Source organism: Dendrobates tinctorius, unplaced genomic scaffold (genome assembly GCF_039654945.1).
Source record: "Dendrobates tinctorius isolate UK_male_01 unplaced genomic scaffold, ASM3965494v1 ptg000075l, whole genome shotgun sequence".
Classification (NCBI taxonomy): domain Eukaryota; kingdom Metazoa; phylum Chordata; class Amphibia; order Anura; family Dendrobatidae; genus Dendrobates; species Dendrobates tinctorius.
The window spans coordinates 54,767,747-54,792,182 of NW_027361743.1; the positions used below are offsets into that span (position 1 = coordinate 54,767,747).

Sequence of the window (24,436 nt, forward strand, 5' to 3'; positions counted from 1 at the left end):
TAACTCGTACTTAGACCACCACGCGTCCTCAGTAGTTTTAACTCCACTGGCAATGCAACTGTAGGAAGACCAGGAGAAACGATGCTGTTTTCTTCCAAAATCTTGTATTAGTTTAGAATGGACACTAGGTAAAAAGGGGTATTCTGTACAGGGGAGTACACATGTGTCTTGAGTAATGGCGCTGTAGTCTAAACTGAATATGGGAGGAGCAACCTAATACAGATCTGAACTACAGGAATTTTGCTGATTGGATGAAAAGCTAAACACAGAGAAATATACATTACAGGTTGTTTCCATTCATGGGACACAACAGAGATCGTTTGTGAACAGCAGTTTTCAGCTCTTTCCACAGATTCTCGATTGGATTCAGGTCTGGACTTTGACTTGGCCATTCTAACACCTGGATACGTTTATTTGTGAACCATTCCATTGTAGATTTTGCTTTGTTTGGGATCATTGTCTTGTTGGAAGACGAATCTCCATCCCAGTCTCAGGTCTTTTGCAGACTCCAACAGGTTTTCTTCAAGAATGGTCCTGTATTTGGTTCCATCCATCTTCCCATCAATTTTAACCATCCTCTCTGTCCCTGCTGAAGAAAAGCAGGCCCAAACCATGATGCTGCCACCACCATGTTTGACAGTGGGGATGGTTGGTTCAGGGTGATGAGCTGTGTTGCCTTTACGCCAAACATATCGTTTGGCATTGTTGCAAAAAAGTTCGATTTTTGGTTTCATATGACCAGAGCACCTTCTTCCACATGTTTGGTGTGTCTCCCAGGTGGCTTGTTGCAAATTTCAAACAACACTTTTTATGGATATCTTTGAGAAATGGCTTTCTTCTTGCCATTCTTCCATAAAGGCCAGATTTGTGCAGTGTACGACTGATTGTTGTCCTATGGACAGACTGTCCCACCTCAGCTGTAGATCTCTGCAGTTCATCCAGAGTGATCATGGGCCTCTTGGCTGCATCTCTGATCAGTCGTCTCCTTGTTTGAGATGAAAGTTTAGAGGGACGGCCGGGTCTTGGTAGATTTGCAGTGGTATGATACTCCTTCCATTTCAATATGATCGCTTGCACATTGCTCCTTGGGATGTTTAAAGTTTTGGAAATCATTTTGTATCTAAATCCAGCTTTAAACTTCTCCACAACAGTATCATGAACCTGCCTGTTGTGTTCCTTGGTCTTCATGATGCTCTCTGTGCGTCAAACAGAACCCTGAGACTATCACAGAGCAGGTGCATTTATACGGATACTTGATTACACACAGGTGGATTATATTTATTATCATTAGTCTTTTAGGACAACTTTGGATCATTTAGAGATCCACAATGAACTTCTGGAGTGAGTTTGCTGCACTGAAAATAAAGGGGCCGAATAATATTGCACGCCCCACTTCTCAGTTTTTGAATTTCCACAAAAAAACCTAAAATAACCAATAAATTTCGTTCAACTTCACAATTGTGTCCCACTTGTTGTTGATTCTTCAGCAAAAATGTACATTTGGTATCTTTATGTTTGAAGCATATGTGGGAAAAGGTTGAAAAGTTCCAGGGGTCCAAATACTTTCGCAAGGCACTGTAAATCATTTGGGGTATAATTTGTCATCAATGCTAGTAGAAAAAGTGTTTGCCCCCTTCCTGATTTTCTATTCTTTTGCATGTTTATCACTTGTAAATGTTTCAGATCACCAAATAAATTAAAATTTTAGACCAAGATAACACAAAATACAGTTTTTAAAGAAAGGTCTTTGTTATTAAGGGAAAAAGAAATCCAAACCTACAGTGCCCTGTGTGAAAAAGTGATTGCCTCCTAAATGTATTAACTGTTTGGGCCACCCTTAGCAGCAACAACTACAATCAAGCATTTGTGATAACTGGCAATTAGTCTTTTACAATGCTCTGGCAGAATTTTGACCGACTCATCTTTGCAGAATTGTTGTAATTCAGCCAAATAGGAGGGTTTCCGAACACGAACCACATTTTTAAGGTCATGCCACAGCATCTCAGTTGGATTAAGGTCAGGACTTTGATTAGGTCACTCCAAAGTCTTCATTTTGTTTTTCTTAAGTCATTCAGAAGTGGACTTGCTGGTGTGTTTTGGATCATTGTCCTGCTACATAACTCAAGTGCATTTCAGCTTGAGGCCATGATCAGATGGCCAGACATTCTCCTTCAGGATTTTTTGGCAGACAGCAGAATTCATGATTCCATTTACCACAGCAAGTCTTCTGGGTCCTGAAGCAGCAAAACAGCCTCAGACCATCACACTACCACCACTATATATTACTGTTGGTATGGTGTTCTTTTTCTGAAATGCTGTGTTACTTCTACACCAGATGTAATGGGACATACTGTACACCTTCCAAAAAGTTCAACTTTTGTGTCTTCAGTCCACAGAGTATTCACCCAAAACCCTTGGGGATCATCAATATGTTTTCTGGCAAAATTGAGACGAGCTATGATGTTCTTATTGCTCTGTCTCTGTATTGTTTTGTCTTGGAATGCTGCCATGCTGGCTATTTTTTCCCAGTCTCTTTCTTATGGTGAAGTCATGAACACTGACCTTAACTGAGGCAAGTGAAGCCTGCAGTTCTTTGGATGTTGTTGTGGGGTCTTTTGTGACCTCTTGGATGAGTCGTCGCTACGCTTTTGGGGTAATTTTCGCCATCCACTCCTGGAAAGTTTCACCACTGTTCCATGTTTTGGCCATTTGTGGATAATTGCGCTCACTGTGGTTCGCTGAAGTCCCAAAGCTTGAGAAATAGCTTTATAACCTTTTAAAGACTGATATATCTCAATTACTTTGTTTCTCATTAGTTCCAGAACTTCTGTGAGTTGTGGCATTGTGTCTAGCTTTTGAAGGTCATTTTGTCTACTTCCCTATTTTCCCTGATTTCTTGATTGAGAACAGGTGTGGCAGTAATCAGGCATGTGTGTGGCCAGGGAATTTGAACTCCGCTTCACAAAGATGTGGTAAAGCAGAGTGAATTTGTTTTAAGGGGGGTAATCATTTTTTCACACAAGGCCCTGTTGTCCTTCTAAGTGAGGGAAGGAGAGCCGCTAATTATGCAAATTGTCTCGTCAAAGAGGAAGAGGACTAGAACTCTAGTGACACCTATTGGAAGTAGCAATCCTAAAAGTCAATGGCGACCCTTTAACAAGCCTTGTTACATGACTTAGGATAAAAGCCAAGCCAGAATCTCAATTTGCAGACACTGTGTTTCGGGGTACTGCCCCTCGTCAGTGCAAAGTGTGAGATCTGGTTTGGCTGTGAGAGAGGCGTCTGACCGATATCCAAGAAGTATCATTTCTCCTTGCGGAGAGGAGAGCCCAAACACTAGGAAAGGGGGGAATGGAGACCCCCTAGGCAGATCTGACAGCACCCTCCGACTCCCGTCTCCAAGACTTTACACGTGCTGCGCCAATTCTTTGGAATGCACTTCCCTGGTCAATACGACTAGTCCCTAATCCCCACAAGTTTAAGTGTGCCCTGAAAACGCACTTATTCAGACTGGCCTACCGCCTCAACACATTAACCTAATCTATCCCTGGGTGGCACAGTCAAAAGTTTTACCATGACCAGGTTCCCTGCATCATGTTCCCACATGCTTTATGCATCCATTAGCCCTCTGTGTCTGTACTGTTACACACTTAACATTATGGCTGGTCCATACAATCAGGGCAATTGTTACCCACCCACCTGTCGTGTCTCCCCTTTTTCCTCATAGATTGTAAGCTTGCGAGCAGGGCCCTCATTCCTCTTGGTATTTGTTATAATCTCTGTGATTATTGTTATGCTGTAATATCTATTGTCTGTACAAATCCCCTCTGAAATGTAAAGGGCTGCAGAATATGTCGGCGCTATAGAAATAAAATGTATTATTATATAAATGCATAATAATATAAAATGTCTGGCAGAAACCTTTCTCATTATGCCTTTATCTGCGCAAACCAGTCTGTACTATGTATCAGCCACAAATCTCTTCACAGTACAAAAATTAAGTTTTTGTGAAATATTTAATGCTTTCATGCTTTGTCCAAGGCATTGCATGATTTGGTGTTTAACCAAATTACTTGAAACCTGTGGCCTCCTTAATAATGTGGATTGTCTTTCTTAACTCGTTTACCGTTAATTGGGCTCATCTGACAAACGTATCATATGTGTTCGAGCTTGATTTCAGTGATCCAGAGAGCCCTGAGACACACTACCATCCATGAGTTTATTGAAAAAACAAAAAAATTACATCTTGGTATTCCAGTCTCCAAGATCCTATCCCAATATGTATGTAGTGGGTGTAGTAATAATTGCAAATACCTCCAATTAGAAATGTAGTATAGTTCTTCTGATTCGCTATGTAGCTTACCACATGTGCAAGGCATTGCAGTATTTTAGTTATGCATGTTATGACCACTCATATAGTGACAGTTACTTAGTGTTAAAAAAATGTCTGGGTCCTTTAAAGGGTTAATGTATTATGACACTAGTACATTCACCCTGATGGAGCCCAATATTAAAAGATGAGAGCAGAGATTTTGCACAGGGGTGGAGAGTGAAATGCAGCCACCACATTGTGTGCGCGCCGTCCAGGTGCTTTGTGATATGTATGAGAGGGACGGCCCTCTTGTACTCAGTCGCACGGCTGTGTGCAGACACAGATCAGTCTAATATCTCAGCAGAACAAGATCGTTAATTCCTAGGAAGAGACGTGAATGTTACGAATGTGGCCGGAGCCAGGATTCTGCTCATTGCCGCATCCCTTTTACATGGATTATAATTTGGATGTCTCATCCACAGTTTTGTATTAATTTCACCGCCCTTGTAAAACTAATCTTAATATGATTTTGGCAAAGCACATTTTTAACGTCAATGACAAGGAAGAAAGAGTTAAAAGTATGGCTAATAATCTAGCTCTGGCCGACCATAGGAAGTCTCATGATATTACTCAACATGCAAATCCTAACTCTCCGGATGATTGCAAGAAAAGGGATCAATCGGGAATACTGACCGGAGATCCTGGAGACCCCAAGGAAGAGGTCAGTAGGACAAGATATCTGATGTTACATGTATTTTGCTTATTGAATTGTCCTAAAGCCACAAAATTTATGCTATAGTTTTAAAGACTTTAGCAAGTGCTAAAAACTCAACTTGTGAAACAAATTTGTTAATCCTTAGTAATTTCTAAAAAATAATAAAATATATATTGTAGGAAAAACAATCATAAAACATTGTAGGTTGTAGGCTCTCACGAGCAGAGTCGTCTTATTTTGCTTTAATTATTGTATTATTGTTAACGTTGTCACTTATGGCTGTTGTGTTTTGAAACTGTTAAACTGTAAAGCGCTGCAGAATATGTTGGCGCTATATAAATAAAGATTATTATTATTATTATTATTAAAACTTCTCTAAATGTTGGATATAGGTTTCTTTTTTATCATATGTACATGATATAGCTTGTTTTTCTCATGACATTAGAAGTATGCCCTCTTCGAACTTTGACTTTAAAAACCCCACATCTGGTCGATAAAAGGTCAAAAAATTAGGTAAATACAACCTCAGGGTCAAGAGCACATGACAAATTACACAGTGTCCTTATTTATTTAAGCCTAAGCCAAAATGTAGAAGTAGAACATTAAAAATGTAAGTACACCCTTACTGCTCTCATAGGAATTTAGAGGGTAAGTAGCACCAATGTGCTGCTTATCAAATGCCATTGATTCATAGTTCATCAGCAGATGTGATCACCTCTATAATTGCAGAAGTTTTGTCAGTTTGCTGCTCTGCCGCTTTCATGCGTTTGGCAACACAATGCCAAGGAGGGAAGATATCAGCATTGATATTAGTGAAGCAATTGTGGCTTTTCATCAATCTAGAAAGCGGGATATAAGGCCATTTCTAAGCAGTTTGGAATCGATTATACAGTGAGAAAGTGTATTCACAAGTGGAAAGTTTTCATCAGTGTTTCCAGAAGTGGATAACCCAGCAAATTTACACCAAGTTCAGTCCTTGCAATGCTCAAGGAAATTGCAAGAGACTCAAGAGCTAGAGATCAGGCTCCAAAGGCCTCAGCTTGTTAAATTTTCAACTTCAAGACTGTACAATTGTGACATCTTAGCGGTACCCATCCCCTCTGTTTCTGCTTTTGTCACTGGACAGTGTCGTCCATTTGTGACCAGTAATATGGAGCATATATGAGGTGTTCATGTGCCATTCCCCAGGACATGTGGTGTCGTCTTGGCTGGAAGCTCGAGGGTTAACTTCTGTCTCTGGTTTTATGTGGAACTGCTGGATATAAAAGTTCCTGAATTGTTGTTCCCTTTACCAGTGTAAGTGGGTGAGATAGAAAAAGGGAAACAAGGCGGTAATTCTAATTGTCCTTGATCAGATAATGTTTACATGTTGCTAATGTTGATAATGTCCATGATGAATGCTTGCGGTACTGCTACATAGGATCATGTATTACCGCTCACATTTTTGGTACTGCCATACATGTTACCATGCTTTGGAGACTGCGTTTTTTAGTGTTATACTGATATTCATGTACAGTTTAGGGTAAGTGAGTGCATCCTTTTGGGCACATTAGTGGAGGGCACTTTAGTAGATAGTTCTTTTACATAGGGTAAGTGTAGTTCTCTTGTGGACCACTAGATGGGGGCATACTAGTGGACATTGTAGGTATAGCTTATCGGATGTTTATGGAGGGTTAATTGTAGGAGGGGCTGCTGGGTAGTAAGACAGAAGTTTCTAGGAAGATTAGGTCAGACGGGGCCAGGGTGCCCAAGTGTCCACATGGCCTATAGGCCCAAACAGCTCGGCAGCCACGTAATGTTAAAGTCCTGCAGCCCACGTTACCTATGGCCACTGTGTGTCATAGCAGTGGGCCAGTGCAGGAAAGGGAAGATGTGGTCATTTATCACCTAGGCAGATGCTTTTAGGGCAGGAGTTGGTTGGACTGAGGAAATGAAGGAAGTTGGAGCTTCGATGAGTTCAGTACAGACAGGCGGGGATGCTTTACCAGAGGAAACCAAACCTGGTGACTGATGATTGCGAGTCTGGGGCGAAACAGGCAGAAGGAATTGTCATCATGGCGAGATCAGGCCAGGAAGGAACTGGGGAGCTGTATAGGACGGTCCGGTCCAGGCGTGTACTGCACAGAAGTGACAGCCAAGCAGGGAAAGATGAGGAAACAAGTGAATATCATGATGTGCCAAGTGTGGATGTAACGTGTGAAGTATTAAGTAAATAGAGTGTTCAAGTTAACCTTGACTGTGTCTCCGTTACTGGGGGTCGCCTGAAGGAGGGACCGTCATCGCCTGGGAAGTGCCCAGGGAAATCTGGATTTGGAGATGCAGGTATGCTGAAGAGATGAATACAGTTTTCTGTAGGGGAAAGGCTCAACATCAATGTTACAGTATCAAAAGTCATGACTACAGTCCTGTCCCTCCTTTACACCTTGTCCACAGCTTTGTCTGATTTTGTCCTGATAATAGATGCTTGTTTTCTGACATCTTCCTCTTTTTCTGATCATCCACCTGTCTGACACTTCTGCTTATGTTCTGGACCTCCTTGTTTGGTTGCGGCCTCCCTATCCCCCTTTGCCAGTCAGCTTCCCTGATCAGACTATCACCCACAGTGCTCTTGTGAAAAGAATTACAAAATGACTGAGCAAGGTTTTTTTTTTTTTTTGTAAGGGTTGCCAGGAGAAAGACTCTTTCTATGAAGAACATGGCAGCATAGCTAAAGTTTGCAAAGTTGCATTAGAGCAAGCTAGAAGTCTTCTGGAACACTATCCTTTGACAGATGAGACTAAAGTTGAGATATTGGCCGTAATTCTCTGCTCTACATTTGATGAAAACCAAATGAAACATATCAGCACAAATCCCTCATAACAATTGTCAAGCACAGTGGTGGAGGGGAGATGATTTCAGCTGCTTCTGCAGCCACAGGACTTTGGCACTTTGCAGTTATTGAGTTCACCATGAACTCCTCTGTGTACCTAGAGCCAACTCTGAGGCCATCTATCCAAAAACTTGGCCAAAACCGGGTCATGCAAAAGGATAATGATCCCAGGCACACCGACAAATCTATATCAGTGTCAAAGGTTTACCGTGACAGAGGGGCCAGAAGACTGCAGTGTCTGATTTCACTTATTCCTGAACTGATTAGAAGCACATCTCCTTCATAAACGGTGCAGGTTTCTGTTAGCAGTGCAGGGGTTAAAATGTTCATCTTGGAGTCTATGAAGGCTTCCTGCTTGGATGATCTTGGCTGTGCAGTATTGCCCACTCACCTCTGCTATATACTCTCCTCTGGCAATCTGGATTGCCAGTGTTAGTCTTGTACTGCCTAGTGTGGAGGAGTGAGTCTCTTGTTGGTAGAGGCGTTTGGAGCATTGTTCTGTGACTGTTGCTTGGACTTTTTGGCAGTTTGCAAATGGTCTTCCTCGCCTATTTGGTTTACATTCCTTTTCTCCTCGGTGTTCCCCCCTGTTGTCTGTAAGTGCATATTTGTATGATTTGTATTTTTCCTTTATCCCTGTATGTCATTCCTTGTTTAGTTTGTGTATATTCATACACCATTCCTCCCCACTTCTCTGGTTGGAGGAGGGGGTCAGATATAGGGCTGATTCAGGAGTACAGCAAGGTTGATGGCAGGGATAGCTAGGCCGACCCTAGTGTTGGGGACAGGGAAGGAGCCCCTGGCCCCAGGTAACAAGTGTTGTGACAATCAGAATGGCTTACAATGAAAGAAAAGAATCAAGGTGGTGCAGTAGTCCAGTCAATATTCAGACCTCAACCCAATTGAAATACTGAACCTTAAGAGAGTTGGGCATAAACAAATGTCCACCAGCCTCAATCCTCTTGACTCCTTTCCCACCTTATACATATAGTTACATCTAAGGTGGGCTCCCTCTGTTTGCTGTGGGCTCTGGCAAGTTTTCCGGTACATGTCAGCTGAATTGAACAACTGATATGTGCCCCTAACAGCTGCTGGTGGAATCGGGCTCCACTCGTGGATATTAACATGTTAAATGCCGCTGTCACAGCTCTGCTTCCTGGAGGAAATTCACTTTATTTTCCTGCCCAGCAACGTTTGGTGTTTAGTTATGGGGATGGAGGCGGCACAGTTTCAGTCCCCGTTCTGTGTATAGTGAGAGGCAGCTGTAACGGCACTGACAGAATGTCTGGCTGGCAGTCGGTGCCGTAGGCGCGGTTACAGCCACTCTGTACACACTGAGCGGTGACTGAAATCGTGCCAGCCCCACCCCCATGACTGAACACAGAATGTTGCCCGGGAGAATATAGTTCATTTCCTCCCAGTAGTGGGGCTCTAAGTGCAGATACCAGGCAGGTTCGGAATGCCATTAATTTGCAAATTGACCCCATATCTGCAGGGTAATAGTATTTTTTCACTTGACAGGTTACCTTTAAAGAGAAGTTGTCCAAAATTTGTCCAGAATGACGTGAGGGACTAATGGTGATACAGAAAACTATTCAAGTTTTTGATTGTAAAGGTGGTTTTAGAAGCGCTTGATTCAAGGCGTGTACTTTCCACACACACTGCTTCTTTATTTTGGCTTTTTTTTTTTGTTAAATAAGGAAACTAATTTTTGTAGGTGGTGTTCATAGTATGAGGTTCAATTTGTATTGTAATTTTAAAGGGAATCTGTCACCTCATTTTTGCCCTATGAGATGCGGCCACCGCCATCAGGGGCTTATCTACAGCATTCTGTAATGCTATAGATAAGCCCCCGATGTAACCTGAAAGATAAGAAAAAAGAATTATATTATACTCATCCGGGGGGCGGTCCGATGGGTGTCGCGGTCCGGTGCCTCTCATCTTCTAGCGATGATGTCCTCCTCCTTGCTTCTGTCGCGCTTCTGCGCAGGCGTAATTCTCTGTCCTGTTGAGGGCAGAGCAGAGTACTGCAGTGTGCAAGAGCCGGACCTCTCTGACATTTCCCGGAGCCTGCACACTGCAGTAATCTGCTCTGCCCTCAACAGGGCAGAGAATTATGCCTGCGCAGGAGCGCAACAGGAAGCATGGAAGAGGATGTCATCGCTAGAAGATGGGAGGCACCGGACCTGGATCTGCGACACCCACCGGACCGCCTCCGGGTGAGTATAATATAACTCGTTTTTCTTATCTTTCAGGTTACATCGGGGGCTTATCTGCAGCATTACAGAATACTGTAGATAAGCCCCTGATGGCGGTGGCCGCATGTCATAGGGGAAAAATGAGGTGACAGATTCCTTTTAAGGACCAGATTTTTTTTTTTTATGTGCTGATTTATGAAACCAATGAATCCAAAGAGGGTGCTCTGCGATTTTCTCATGACTGTTATGTTGAGCTTTCAGCATTAGAATGGGAGATGATACAATGCATCCCTCAAAACTATTTCACAATTTATGAAATTTCATTTTCAGCAGTTTGACATTTGTAGGATTTATTTGGCTTTTTGTGCAGTATTTAGTTTGGCGTCACACTATTCTAAACTGATTGACCTCAACAATATCCATGTTATAAATGCTAAAAGAAAAAAACAAAAACCAAAACACAACTCCTTAGTAGATAACTGGTATTTTACTAGAGATTTTGGGTCCTCCAAAGGAAATAATTGCTCACTCTCCATCTGTTCACTTCATATGGACATCCACGCCATCCACATTTAATTTATGTATAATTCTTGTTGCTATCATTGCACATATAGGACATGCTATATAAGGACATGCTATATACAGGGTGGGCCATTTATATGAATACACCTAAATAAAATGGGAATGGTTGGTGATATCAACTTCCTGTTTGTGGCACATTAGTATATGGGAGGGGGAAACTTTTCAAGATGGGTGGTGACCGTGGCGGCCATTTTGAAGTCGGCAACTTTGGATCCAACTATATATTTTTTTCAATGGGGAGAGGGTCATGTGACACGTCAAACTTATTGAGAATTTCACAAGAAAAACAATGGTGTGCTTGGTTTTAACATAACTTTATTCTTTCATGAGTTATTTACAAGTTTATGACCACTTATAAAATGTGTTCAAAGTGCTACCCATTGTGTTGGATTGTCAATGCAACTCTCTTCTCCCACTCTTGACACACTGATGGCAACACCGCAGAAGAAATGCTAGTCTAAGGGGGTCAGATTCCTTGTAGGAATGCTCAGACCTGACACCCATAATGTGGTGCTGCACCATCTTGCTGGAAAAACTCAGGGAACGTGCCATCTTCAGTGCATAAAGAGGGCAACACATCATCATGTAGCAATTTCAGATAGCCAGTGGCATTGAGGTTTCCATTGATGAAGAATGGCTCCACTATCCTTGTATCCCATATACCACACCATACCATTAATTATGGGTGTCGGGTCTGAGCATTCCTTCATGAACAGTTTCCTGGAAAGTGGATTGGTTGTCATGGGCCAGTTGAATGGCCACCAAGGTCTCCCGGTCTGACCCCCTTAGACTTTTATCATTGTGGTCATCTGAAGGCTGTAGACTGTCTATGCTGTGAAGATATGAGATGTGCAGCATCTGAAACAACGGATACTGGAAGTCATAAACTTGTAAATAACTCATGAAAGAATAAAGTTACGTTAAAACCAAGCACACCATTGTTTTTCTTGTGAAATTCTCAAGTTTGATGTGTCACATGACCCTCTTCACATTGAAAAAAAATAGTTGGACCCAAAATGGCCGACTTCAAAAGTTACTCATACGGTAGATCCACGTAGAAGTCACAAAAAAATAATTTATTATTCAGATTAAAAACAGGAGTGGCAAACACCAGTCAGGCTCAGAGTCCGGATGGCTCTAGGTAGAAACTAGTTCTCTACAATTGTTATATATTTTTAATCATTTTTGTTGCTTGTCACTTCAATCTGAACAATAAATATATTTTGTTATGGAATACTCGGTCTCTGCGTGCTGTCTTCTACGTGGATCTACCTATATTACTACAGAGGACTTTTTGCCGCCCAACCCCCCCCCCCCCCCCTTTTTTTTTTTCTCTTTTTTTTGTTACTAAAGCTTGGTTCCTATATAAGGCCTCCTTCACACATCCTGGTGGTTTATGTACCAGAAGAAAAACCAGTGAAATTCGTGGTCCGTGTCTGTGTGTCATCAGTGTGTACGTATGTGTTCTCTGTGTGTTGTCAGTGTGACATGTATGTAATGAAATACTGCATAGAAATTAAAGTTTTATGTATAAAGGATGATCCCATATTGAGATACAGTAGATGCCTATGAGGAACATGATAGTTAGAAATATGTCAGTGTGATTTCTAATCAGTGCTTTGCGTTCTTATTTTTCTGTACTTGTATGTATTTTTTAAATAAAAAAATTTTAAAAAATGGTGAGGGGTCCTCTGTAGTTTTCATAACCAGCTGAGGGAAAGCCAACAACTGATGTTAATATTCTAGGAAGGGGCTAATAGCCATAAAGGTTCCCAGACTATTAATATCTTCTGTTTGCTTAGCCTTTTTTTATTATTATAGGGGGACCCCATAAAAGAGTGGTCTCTCCCCTATATTTACTAACCAGACTAAGAACAACAGTCCTCAGCTGCCCTAGAAATGGCGCATCCATCAGATTCAAATTCTGGCACTTGACCTCCACTCTTCTCGCTGTTTTAGTTGATCGTGAGACCGTCTGTGATGTCATTAAGGTTACCGCAGGTCACAAGCCGGGCTTCTCATGTTCAGCTCGGTGTGTACCAGCTGGAGTGGAGAGTGGTCTCATCACTGATCTGACCACTCACCAAACCATTCAGATCATCGTGGGACATGGCCATTAATGGATCATCAGCGGAAAGGTGAGTATAAGGCTGTGTGCACACGTAAGCGTTTTTACGGGCAAAAATGCTTACAAGAAGCATCCCATTCATTTTAAAGAATTCTGCACTTTTTGTGCATATCGATGCATTTTTTTTCCGCGAAAAAAAAACGCAGCATGCTCATTAATTTTGCAGAAAAATCTGCATTTCTAGCTATTTTCTATGAGACTGGGGACGCGCGGAAAAAACGTGTGTTTTCTGGGAAGGAGTCCGGTTTTCTGTCAGGAATTTTCTGCATACGTGTGCACATACCCTAACTTTTTTTATTTTTGTGGAATAAATGTGTTAGAGGGTCAGGGCTTTTATTTCAAATAAAGGAGCCTGTGTTTTTTATTTCAATTAAAGTTCTTATCTCTGTGTGTCTTTATTATATTTGACTATGGGGTTAGTAATGGGGGTTGTCTTATAGATGCCTCCATTACTAACGACTGGGCTTGATGTCAGTGGCTATAAAACAGCTGATATCAACCCCACAATTATTACCCCTCTTGCCACCACAACAGGGCAAGTGGGAAGAGTGAAGCCTAAGTGCCAGAACTGGCGCATCTGATGGATGTGCCATTTCTGGGGCAGCTGAGGGTTGTTCAATATCCACGGCCCCTTTCTAGTCTATTAATGTCAGCCTGTAGCTGTCTGCATAGCCTTGATGGTTAGTAAATATAAAAATTGGCAATTCTTTTGATTTCCCCATGATTCACAATCCAGAAACGTCAGTGTCTGGATGAAAGTGTCTGTCTGTATCCCAGAAACTCACTCAGTTTTTATGCACACACTGATTACAAGCAAACAGGTCACAGGTGAGGATGTTCCCTTTAGTAGCCATTGAAACCCATTTGTGTCAACTATTGTGCATGTTATCAGGCCAAAATCACCAGGGTATGTAAACTTTTGATTAGGGTCATTTGGATGTTTTGGGTTGTCATTATGGTTTGAAAAGAGAAAACACAGTAGCTTGACAATAAATGGCTTCACCCGACCAAAAACCATGAGTGGAGAAAAATTTTTGGTGTTATCCTTCATATTCTCTGTAAAAACGCCAAGAAAGCAAAAATTCTACTGGGGTATGTAAACTTTTGAGCACAACTGTAGGTGAGACCCCACTTCATTTATTTTTTTTTGAGGGGGAGTGACACAGTTCCCCTATAATAACCAGTAAAGACTAAGCAAACAGGCTATACATATAGCCTGGGAACCTTTATGGCTATTGTCCCCTTGCCAGAATATTAACATCAGCCACCAGCCCGATGGCTTTCCCCTTCGCTTGTTATGAAAATTACAGTCGACCTCAAGCCATTTTTTTTTCAAATTTATTATGCACGATACACAGACTATGGACGCTGACTACAGCTGTCATGACTCGCCTGGTCTCGCTGATCGCAGGGAGACTAGGCGAGAATGATGAGGGTTGGACAAGGTGCATGCGAACAGCGCCAAACTACTGCTTTTTCCCAGGTGCCAGTACGTGTCCTGCTGATGACGCACTGATGTAATTCATGTGTCCTCAGTGTGCATGTGTCCATCACGCATTTCTTCAGTGGTATGTTAAAAAAAAAGGGACACGTCTGCAAGTTTTTCACACGGACGCGCGTTCCATGTGGAAAAACCTGACGTGCGCACTACCATTGAATACAATGGGTGTTCATATGTCCTTATTTGTGGTTCTTACAAAAACGGATTGCATACGGACATAAAAAAACGGACCTGTGAAGGGGGCCTAACATAAATCCCATAACAGGAATGTTACTCAAACAGGTATTCCTAATGTACTGTAGAGTAACATTCAAATCCAACAGACCTCAGACAACAAAAGATATTACCACAAACAAATCTGATTCGCAGATTACCTGACTTGTGTTTCGCATTAATAATTAATCTGGAGGTGTCCCAGATCTTCACCTTGACCCCCAGATGAAGCTGTAATACCAACCACATTAGGTGAGAGTGGCTACTTTTGCATTCAGCCCGAATGTGGTAGTCTTTTAATGCATAATGTCTGTAAAATCTGGTGGGAGCAACAGATTACCCTCTGGTGGATCAGTCTGACTATTTTATACATGACCCACCATAGGGTAATATGTTGCTCCCACCAGATTTTACAGACATTAAGGTTTTACAGGTTGTGTAACATGCAGATTGTACACCATAGAACAAATCAGGAAGCTGTGGATAATTAAATTATAGGGGATCCTGCATATATATATATACCGTAATTACCCCCAGATATTTATAGTTCTTTTCCCATTGAACTGTATAGTTTTCTATAGGAAAAATATATTTTTGTACTGAAACCAAGTATAGACCTTCATGATCAGATGTCCATTGTGCGTTTTGATAACCGAAAAGATTATGATTCCATTATTTATGGAAGTGCACATGTTCTCCGACCAATAACGCAGTTCTTCCAGTAAGGCTAAGCAGTTGTGCTTCTGATTGGGTGTACATGTAAACATGCGATGGGATTAGGTGTGATTGGATTGTGGTCACCATATTAACATATTGTGCTGTGTTATTTGATTGGATGTGCTTTTATGTGCACTTTCTATATCTCGTTGAATATTTGATGTATTTTATATGTGATATATTTGTAAACTCTTAATGTATTAATGAGAATTACTATTCTTTGGGTACTTTCACACTTGCGTTGCACAGACCTGCGTCGGTCAGTGCACGGCCACCGCTAAGCTCCGCCCCTGCCACGCCTCCTCCTGTTAGCTCCGCCTATGGGTGCATGACGCTGCATGCGACCTGCGTACCCTATCTTTAGCATTGGGTACGCAGGCCGCGCGCAGGTATGTGTTTTCCGGCACATACGTCTTTTTGACGGTGCGCCGACCTGCGCCAAATGCACCATGTTGCATACCTACAGAAAAATAATACAAACTGGGATTCCTGGGTAGTTTGATAACTTTTAATGGCTAAGTGAAAAGGTGATAAGAAATACCAAAGTTTTGAGACTGATAAGAGCTAAGTGGTAAAGAAAGCTTCATGTGCACACCACTCTTAATTGAATCATATGTGCAGACGTTGTGCAGGAGGGTGGCACCTGGATCCTGTGGATATGCAGAAATTGGGCAGCAGGATTGCACTTGGTATTTACACATACAAGGTATCCATCTGAATTTTAATCCACTATTATACAGCTGTTATTTCCCCACAGCATTACTTATTAGGTTTCTGCAGTGAAGCAATAGACAAATTCCAAATGGAGATTAGTGTATTATTGTTAACTCTTCATAGGTATTTTGTAAGAGAAATTGGCTTACGAGGCATCTGTCAGTAGAATCAACCCTCCTAGCCGTCTGTATGGGCATACAGAGCATTCAATTGAATAAAATGATACCTTGATATCTGCGACCGGATGTTTTATTCTAAAGAAATCCACATTTTTCCAATATAAATGAGCTGTTAAGATCTATGGGCCAAACATAAATCTCCTTGAGAGACTATTATAAATGAAAAGGGGCATTACCAGTGTGAGATATGTAGCTCAGGAGAGCAGACTATCAGTCATTACATGTCTCACAATGGCATTAAGATGGCTATACATGATTGTTGAATCTGCTGTTTTCAGTGAAACCGACTAATTAAACATTTAATGTGTACAGGGGTGTCCTGCGCATCTCCTATAGCAGATGTCATGGGAAATAGGGATTGGGCAGTTTGAATTCAACATGACTGATCCTTTTGTTATTATAGGACATAAGTTGCAGCTAGGGGTTTCTGGCAGTAGCTAAAGGTGCGTTTACACAGAGTGACTGTCAGCACAATACAACCACAATTTGTTAAACCGTTACCGATTGGGTTCGTTTAACTCCTTAGCAACAGCCTATAGGCCTTTTAACGGTGGCAGTTAAGGGTACTTATTCCTCAGCACCGCTTTTTCATAGCGCTGAGAAATAAGGTTGTAACTCCCCCAAGCGTCGGATAATCTCTGGGGTCTCAGCTACCGGGGGGTAGCTGAGACCCTGGAGAACATGATTCAGGTCTGTTTTTACCATCCCCAGTCTCATGATCACCGTTATTCACGGAATGACAGTGATTGCATAAAAAAAAAGTCAGATTTCCCATTCATTTCTCCCTCCTCTGATATGATCTAGCATACCAGAGGAGAGAGAAATGGGGTCCCCCGAGCTACCCCCCGGTACCTCCGGTATCCTCTGTCCCCCGGCCCTCAGCGTCTTCTTCCTGGAAGAAAATGGCTGGTGCATGCGCAGTGCATCCGCCGAGCTCTGCCGGCTGGCACCCGGCAATAATAGGAAATTTTTCCTATTAGTTCATTTTGATCACTGTGAGAGACCCTATCACAGTACTCAAAATAAAGAAGTAAATCAAATCCCCCTTTATGACCCCCTTAGTTAGGTAAAAATAATAAAATAAAAATTTATTTTTTTTCCGTTAGGGCTAGTATTAAGGTTGGGGTTAGGGTTGGGGTTGTGTTGGATTTACTGTTGGAGTTACGGTTGTTGTGTTGAGTTTACAGTTGGGGTTAGGGTTGGGATTAGGGTCAGGGGTAGGGTTGCGTTAGGGTAGGAGTTAGAATTGCAGGATTTCCACTTTTTAGGTACATCGGAGGTCTCTAAATGCGACATGGCGCCTGCCATTGATTCCAGACAATTTTCCGTTCAAAAAGTAAAACTGTGCTCCCTCCCTTTTGAACCATGCCATGCACCCAAACAGTGGCTTTCCCCCACATACACGGTATCTGTGTACTCAGGAGAAATTGCACAACTCATTTTGTGGTTCATTTTATCTTGTTACCCTTTATAAAAAAAAAAAAAAAAAAAAAGTTTGGGTCTAAAGTAAATTTCTTGTGAAAAAAGTAAAATGTTCATTTTTTCCCTTCCACATTGCTTTAGTTCTCGTGAAGCACCTGAAGGGTTAATAATCTTCTTGAGTGTGGTTTTGAGCACCTTGAGGGGTGCAGTTTTTAGAATGGTGTCACTTTTGAGTATTTTCTGTCATAGTGACCCTGCAAACTCACTTCAAATGTGAGGTGGTCCCAAAAGAAAAAAAAAAAAGGTTTTGTAAATTTATTTGGAAAAATGAGAAATCGCTGGTCAACTTTTTTAACCCTTTATAACATCCTAACAACAAATTATTTCCAAAATTGTGCTGATGTGAAGTAGACATGTGGGAAATGTTATTTAGTAATTATTTTGTGCCATATGACTCTCTGATTTAAGGACCCAAAAATGAAATGTTTGAAAATTGAAAAATTTTCAAACGTTTTGCCAAATTTTACGTTTTCTTGTTTTTCATAAATAAACGCAAGTTATATTGAAGAAATTTTACCACTAATGTGAAGTACAATATGTCTCGATAAAAAAACATTCTCAGAATCAGTGGGATCTGTTGAAGCGTTCCCGAGTTATAACGTCTTAAAATGACGGTGGTCAGAATTGTAAAAATTGACCTGGTCGTTACTTACAAAATTGGCTTTGTCACTAAGGGGTTAGCAGCTAGATAGCACTGGCAGCCAAAGTAAATGATGTGCACTAAGCGATCTGTAATAGATTGTTCAGTGTGCATAGGCAGCCATAAGGCCCTTTTACATTTAGCGATGCACCAGCGATCCGACCAGCGATACGACCCGGTCAGGATCACTGGTGCATTGCTAACTGATCGCTTCCACACAGGCAGATCTCACCAGCGACGCAGCGCACGATACTCACCTTTCACACACAGCGATCCAGACACCCAGCAGGAAGCTGACGACGAGAAATGGAGCTGTCCGATCTCGCGCGATCAGCGATAACCAGCGGGGGAGCCGGTCGGAGGTAAGTATCACACATAGCGATATCGCTGCTACGTCACAAAATCAGTGATGTTTTAGCGATATTGCTAGCGATATCGCTATGTGTAAAACACCCTATAGTCCTCAGCAGGGCAAGTCCTGTGCAAAGACAAAGTATTGCCAAGAATGATTATCTTTTGTGCTGCATGCACATAATGAGCACCTTTAGCGTTTTGCTGCTGCCTGTTTACACTGCAAGGTCATAATGAAGCGAGTGTTTCATGAGTGATCATGACTCAAGTATGCATGAGTACCCGTGTCTTCATATTCTGATAAAATCCACTGTTTTGTTTTTCTTTTCTCTCCTGTGTACAATAGTGATGCAACCTGCCATCTTATTGAATCCTATGTTAGAGGATCTGTCACCAGGTCAGAAGTGGCCTCTATTTGCCCTTATTGTATTCCTGCTGCTCCCCAGATTATTCCTTTTTTGGTTTATAAATTACCATACGGTTCCTGGAATGTGGGCCTTTTTATTAATTGCTAATTATATGGGCTATAGCAAGGGTCTAGAGATTAGGCTGTTCTCTATTAATAAAGACACCCCTCCAGAGAATCTGTGAGCCACGTCCCCTTGGTAAACACCAAAAATTAACACTAAATAAAAAGGCCCACATCTCTTTAACTGTTTGTCTGATTAAAAAAAAAATGCCCAATTGCCCACAATAAGAGTAAAAAGTGCCCACTTTAAACCTGGTCCTCTTTACACAGACCTTTTATAGTTGTGAAACTTAATTTGATAATAACTTTTATCTTTTTTTTTTTGCTTTTATCCTGTTCTAGTCCTATGCTGCATCTTGCCCTATAGCCCATTCTTCATCTACGGTTGTATTCACACTACATTGGTTGTCACCAGAAGCAGTTGACTGCTTTTTTTTTTCAGACACACCTTTATAAGGCTTTATGACAGATCCCACAGGTTATTGCACTTTCTGTTTAATTGAAGCCACAATGCTACAGAGAAAGTAGCCAAAAATGACATTTCTACATTATTCAGTCTGTAAGGCCTGTTTCACACTTCCGTCTTTTGAGATCAGTTGAAATCCGTCAAAGATGAAAAAACGGATCCGTTTCCGTTTTGTGCCAAACGGATGTCGAAGTTGAAAAGGACAGGAAATTTAAAGGAACCGCGGTCTGGAAAAGGAGAGAGATAGAGACTTTTTTTTACGCCGCTGCCAGAACAATATTCAGGGATAAAATGCTTTTCTGAGCAAATATTCCGGGCATGCGCGCTTGCATAAAGCGGTCCGGTGCTACAAAAAAAGTTTGAGTCCGTCTGCTCCACCCGGGAACCGCTACAATTCAAACGGTTCCGACCAAAAACGGATGCAACGGACGACCGTCAGTCAAAATCCGCCGCTAATGCAAGTCTATGGGGGGAAAAAACAGATCCGCAAAAAAAGGGGCGGATCAGTTTTTTCAAAAACTGGCGGATTTTGACTGACGTCAAAAAATGGAAGTGTGCAACAGGCCTAAGTGCAACTACAGTATGTAAATGGGACAATTTGTCAAATTTTCATGCAGATTTAAGTAACCCAAAACTGTTAAATTATGAACTATTAAAAAGTTGTTCATTTTTTACTATATGGTAGTTGATTGGTGACTAATCTCATTATTTTCTGAAGTATGGACACTGTAGATGATTTTTATAACAGCAGATATAATGCAGCCATCGGTACAGTCCTGTAATATTAATATCTATTAACATTTTCTTTCCCAGAACTATGGAATTCTCAAGACAAACCATACACCACCACCAAGAAAACCAAGATTTGCTTTTGACAACAGAGGCTATGATGGTAGCCTCAATGACCTCACCAACCCAGGCCTTGAAGTCAGTTCGGTTGTGGTGGGAATTATAGGTATGACCTGCCAGTCATGCGTCCAGTCCATTGAAGGAAAGATCTCAAAGCTACCAAGTGTGGTCAACATAAAGGTTTACCTTGATAAAGCCAATGCAGAAGTATGTTACATACCTTCTGAAATAACGCCACAGAAGATTTGCGATGAAATCGAAGATATGGGCTTTGATGCCCACCTAGATAAATGCAAAGAACCGAAAGGTGTTCTTTATAAAGAGGAAGTAGTAAAAATCAGGGTAGAGGGTATGACGTGTCTATCATGCGTCAATACCATTGAAGGGAAAATTGGAAAAATTCAAGGAGTAGAAAAAATAAAGGTTTCTCTTACAAACCAAGAAGCAATGATTATTTACTGCCCGCAGTACATCCAGCCAGAAGACCTACAAAAACAGATTGATGATATGGGGTTTGTTGCTTCTGTCAAAAGCAAACCAGATCCAACAAAACTGGGACCAATTAATATTGAACGTCTACAAAGTATCTCTACAGACTCCAAGCTTAGGAATATGGGTGGAGCTACAGGTAATACAATAGCAAGAACTATTCATATAGAAGGGATGCATTGTAAATCATGTGTACACAACATAGAAGGCTCCATTTCTGAGCTCCCTGGTATTCAGAACATTACAGTCTCTCTAGAGGACAAAAATGCTGTAATATGTCTTGTCGAGGATGTTACTACCCTACTGACCTTAAAAAAAGCAATTGAAGCTCTTCCACCAGGACATTTTAAGGTTACCCTTCCAGAAGATGATGAACCGAGCCCTGCATTGCAAGCAAAATCAACCCTACATTCATCTCCTAATCAAAGCAAAAGGACCACCACAAGGACAGCGTCAGTCAGGATCGGTGGAATGACTTGTGGGTCTTGTGTGTCAACAATTGAAAATACGATCTCTCAAAGAAAGGGCGTCCAATCCATATCTGTGTCATTACCTGAGGGAATGGGATCAATTCTCTATAACCATACAGAAACCAACTCTGAGGACTTAAGACTGGCTATAGAAGACATGGGCTTTGACGCTACTCTTATTTCTGGTATGTGGCTTTTTTTAACATCACCATTCCAAACTATACTAAAACCATACAACCACACTAAACTAGGCGCATTCGATGTTCAGTTATTTGTAAATGAGAAATTTGTTTTTTAGTACTCTAGTGTCCTGGAAATTTTATCTACTAATGTCCCAGACACATTTGAGGTTTCATGTTAACAAAATCCTGGTTGACTTACAACATTTATTTTTATTTGTTTTGCTAAATCATTCAAGTATTTTTTTTTTATAATTAAGTTTTATATATCTTTATTTTTTTGCCGTTTACTAGAGCTAAAATGTAATTTACATTAAATTGTGTTGGATTTTCACATTTTATTTGTATTAAAGGTTCTTTTATATTCCTTTATGCCATACTTACATTGAGAGGTTATGGGATATGAGATCCAGTTTTGGCCTCCACACTTTAAAAAGGATATTCAGAAGTTAGAATCAGTTCAAAGGCAAGCAACTAGATTATAGCAAGGGATTGAAGGACTCTTATATGATGATAGGTTGGAAGAGTGGGACATGTTTAGCTTGGAGAAAAGACACCTCAGAGGACATCTCATTTACATGTATAAATAAATATATGTGTGGCCAGTTCAAAACACTAGCACATGACTTATTCCTTCCAAAACCATACTAAGGACCAGCGGCACTCATTACAGGTGGAAGAAAGGCGTTTCTGGCAGCTAAATAGGAAAGGGTTCTTTACAGTTAGAGCAATCAGACTGTGGAATGCCGACCACAAGAGCTAGTAATGGCAGACACTTTAATAGCTTTTTTTTTTTTTTAAAGGGCTGGATGATTTCCTTGATACACATAACATTGCGGGTTATAGTTAAATGGTGGAGAAAGGTTTAACTTGGTGGATCAGGTGTTTTTTTTCAACCTGTGTACCTATGTAAGATCATCTAAAAAAAAAAATGAAAACATTTTCAGATTTTTTGTTAACTTTTTAGGGGGATAAATAAATCTTCATATCTGGGTGCAGCTTGGTATGAAGATTGAGTCCAGTCAGCGAGCTCGGGGTCTCTGAGCGGATATTTGTCTACACTGGCAGAGCTGCAGAGTTTACTATTTGGCTTCCGCGTTTTCAACCTAACGTCAGTGCGGCAGATCACGCTAGACACCGGCAGCAGTGGCAGAGACTTAAGCCCCCGTTACACACTGCGATATCGCTAGCAATATCGCTGTAAAGTCACCGATTTTGTGACGTTGCAGCGATATTACTAGCGATATCGCTGCATGTGATACTTACCTCCGACCGGCTCCCCCGCTGATTATCGCTGATCGCGCGAGAAGCTGCTGGACCATTTCTCGTCGTCAGCTTCCTGCGGCGCTTCCTGCTGTGACGACGAGCGACGCGTGGAGCCGGGCGGGAGGACGCAGGATCGCCGCGTCTGACAGGTAAGTAGCGATCCCCGTCCCCAGCGATGTCGCTGGTGAGATCTGCCTGAGTGGCAGCTCACTAGCGACCACCCAGCGATTCACCAGCGATCCTGACAGCGTCATATCGCTGGTCGGGATCGCTGGTGAGTCGCTAGGTGTAACGGTACCCTAACCAGTGTACCTAGGGATGATGAGTACAACACACTTGTTTTTAATACCAAACTGCCCCCAGGATTGAAGATTTCTTAAAAGGGGACAAGTCATTTAAAGAAATGCTTAATTGCTTGATAATGCCTCTACTTGATAAGACCTCTAGAAGGCTGGATATCCAAACGGGCATGTATCCCACATTTTTCCAACAGGTATTTTCAGATATTTCATAGTATCTTTGTCATAATTAGGATTTGCCATATTTTTCATACTATAATAGGCACTGATTTGCCAGATTCCTTGACTTTTTTTTTTCTTCTAAGAGAACCTTCCATTTTTATAGTCTGACGAGTGCAGAACATTATAGACACTTCACTTATTCAGAATTGCAGTTGGTTAGGACAGTTTTCAGACTTGTTGCCTTACTGATGACCTACTAAGAGCTTCTCCATGATCCTTCAGACACCGGTAGTCAAGTAATTGCATGGCTATCCATCACATGTTGTGGCTCAAGGTATGGAGGGTATACCTGGCTTTGAAGAATTCTTTTACAGGACTACTGTTTCAAGGATCTCGCCTGTATGGAACCAGACTTGAGAAGATCATTTCTGATGAAACTGACGGCAGGAGCACCCTGCTTCCGCAATCAAGTGCTGGTTGTCTTTTTAGGAGATGTGGGGCCCTGCAGTTGCGTCCTTTTTGTCAGTATCCAGGAATGGATTAATCTGGTCATTAAATCAGGTCCAGAAGAACTCCGTTTAGACCAACTCCCACCAGTGGCCCTCCCTGTTCAGGAGGAAAGCTTGCTGGGTCCAGAGGCAACAGAAGATTCAATGCTTGACAGGTGGCCCACACTCTGGAATTTCCCGCAGGTGGGTAGCCGCCTTCTCTTCTTTCAGGAGGCAGGGCTGCAAGTGGTCAGTGATTTTTGGGTCAGAGAAGTTGTCTCTTTTGGCTACAAAATATAATTCACCTCCCTGCATCAAGATCGGTTCTTATGTTCCCGTACCCCCAGTTTTCCCAGCATCAAAGCAGGTTTCAACCAAAATCACTTTTTTAGTTCAGGACTCTCCCTTTCGAGCTGGCCACAGCACCCAGAGTATTTACAAAGATTCTGGCCCCAATTATGGTGTTTATTCGGACCAGAGGGACAGTTGTATTTCCCTATCTGGACAATATTCTAGTTAAAGTGCAATCCTTTGCTCAGAACCTAGAAAGCCTGTAGATTGTTTTTCTTGCCCTTGAGTAATTCAGATAGGATGTCAACAGGACAAAGTCCATTTTGTTTGTGACACAGCGACTACAGTCTCTGGGAATGGTATTTGACACTGTTCAAGCGTCAGTCTTCCTTCCGGTGGAGAAGAGT

At 41.6% G+C, this 24,436-nt stretch overlaps 1 protein-coding gene across 3 annotated transcripts in view; it reads left to right on the top strand.

Annotated features, from left to right (window-relative positions):
• Positions 1-24,436, top strand: part of ATP7B (ATPase copper transporting beta) — a 150,432-nt gene that overhangs the window by 65,324 nt on the left and 60,672 nt on the right. For 2 of the 3 annotated variants that reach the window (XM_073583303.1, XM_073583304.1), the window contains exon 3: positions 20,350-21,529. In XM_073583303.1, the coding sequence (XP_073439404.1) occupies positions 20,350-21,529 (1,180 nt within the window). Of the gene's footprint in view, positions 1-4,675; positions 5,034-20,349; positions 21,530-24,436 lie in introns of those variants that run through there. The other variant, XM_073583302.1, reaches the window with a different exon arrangement.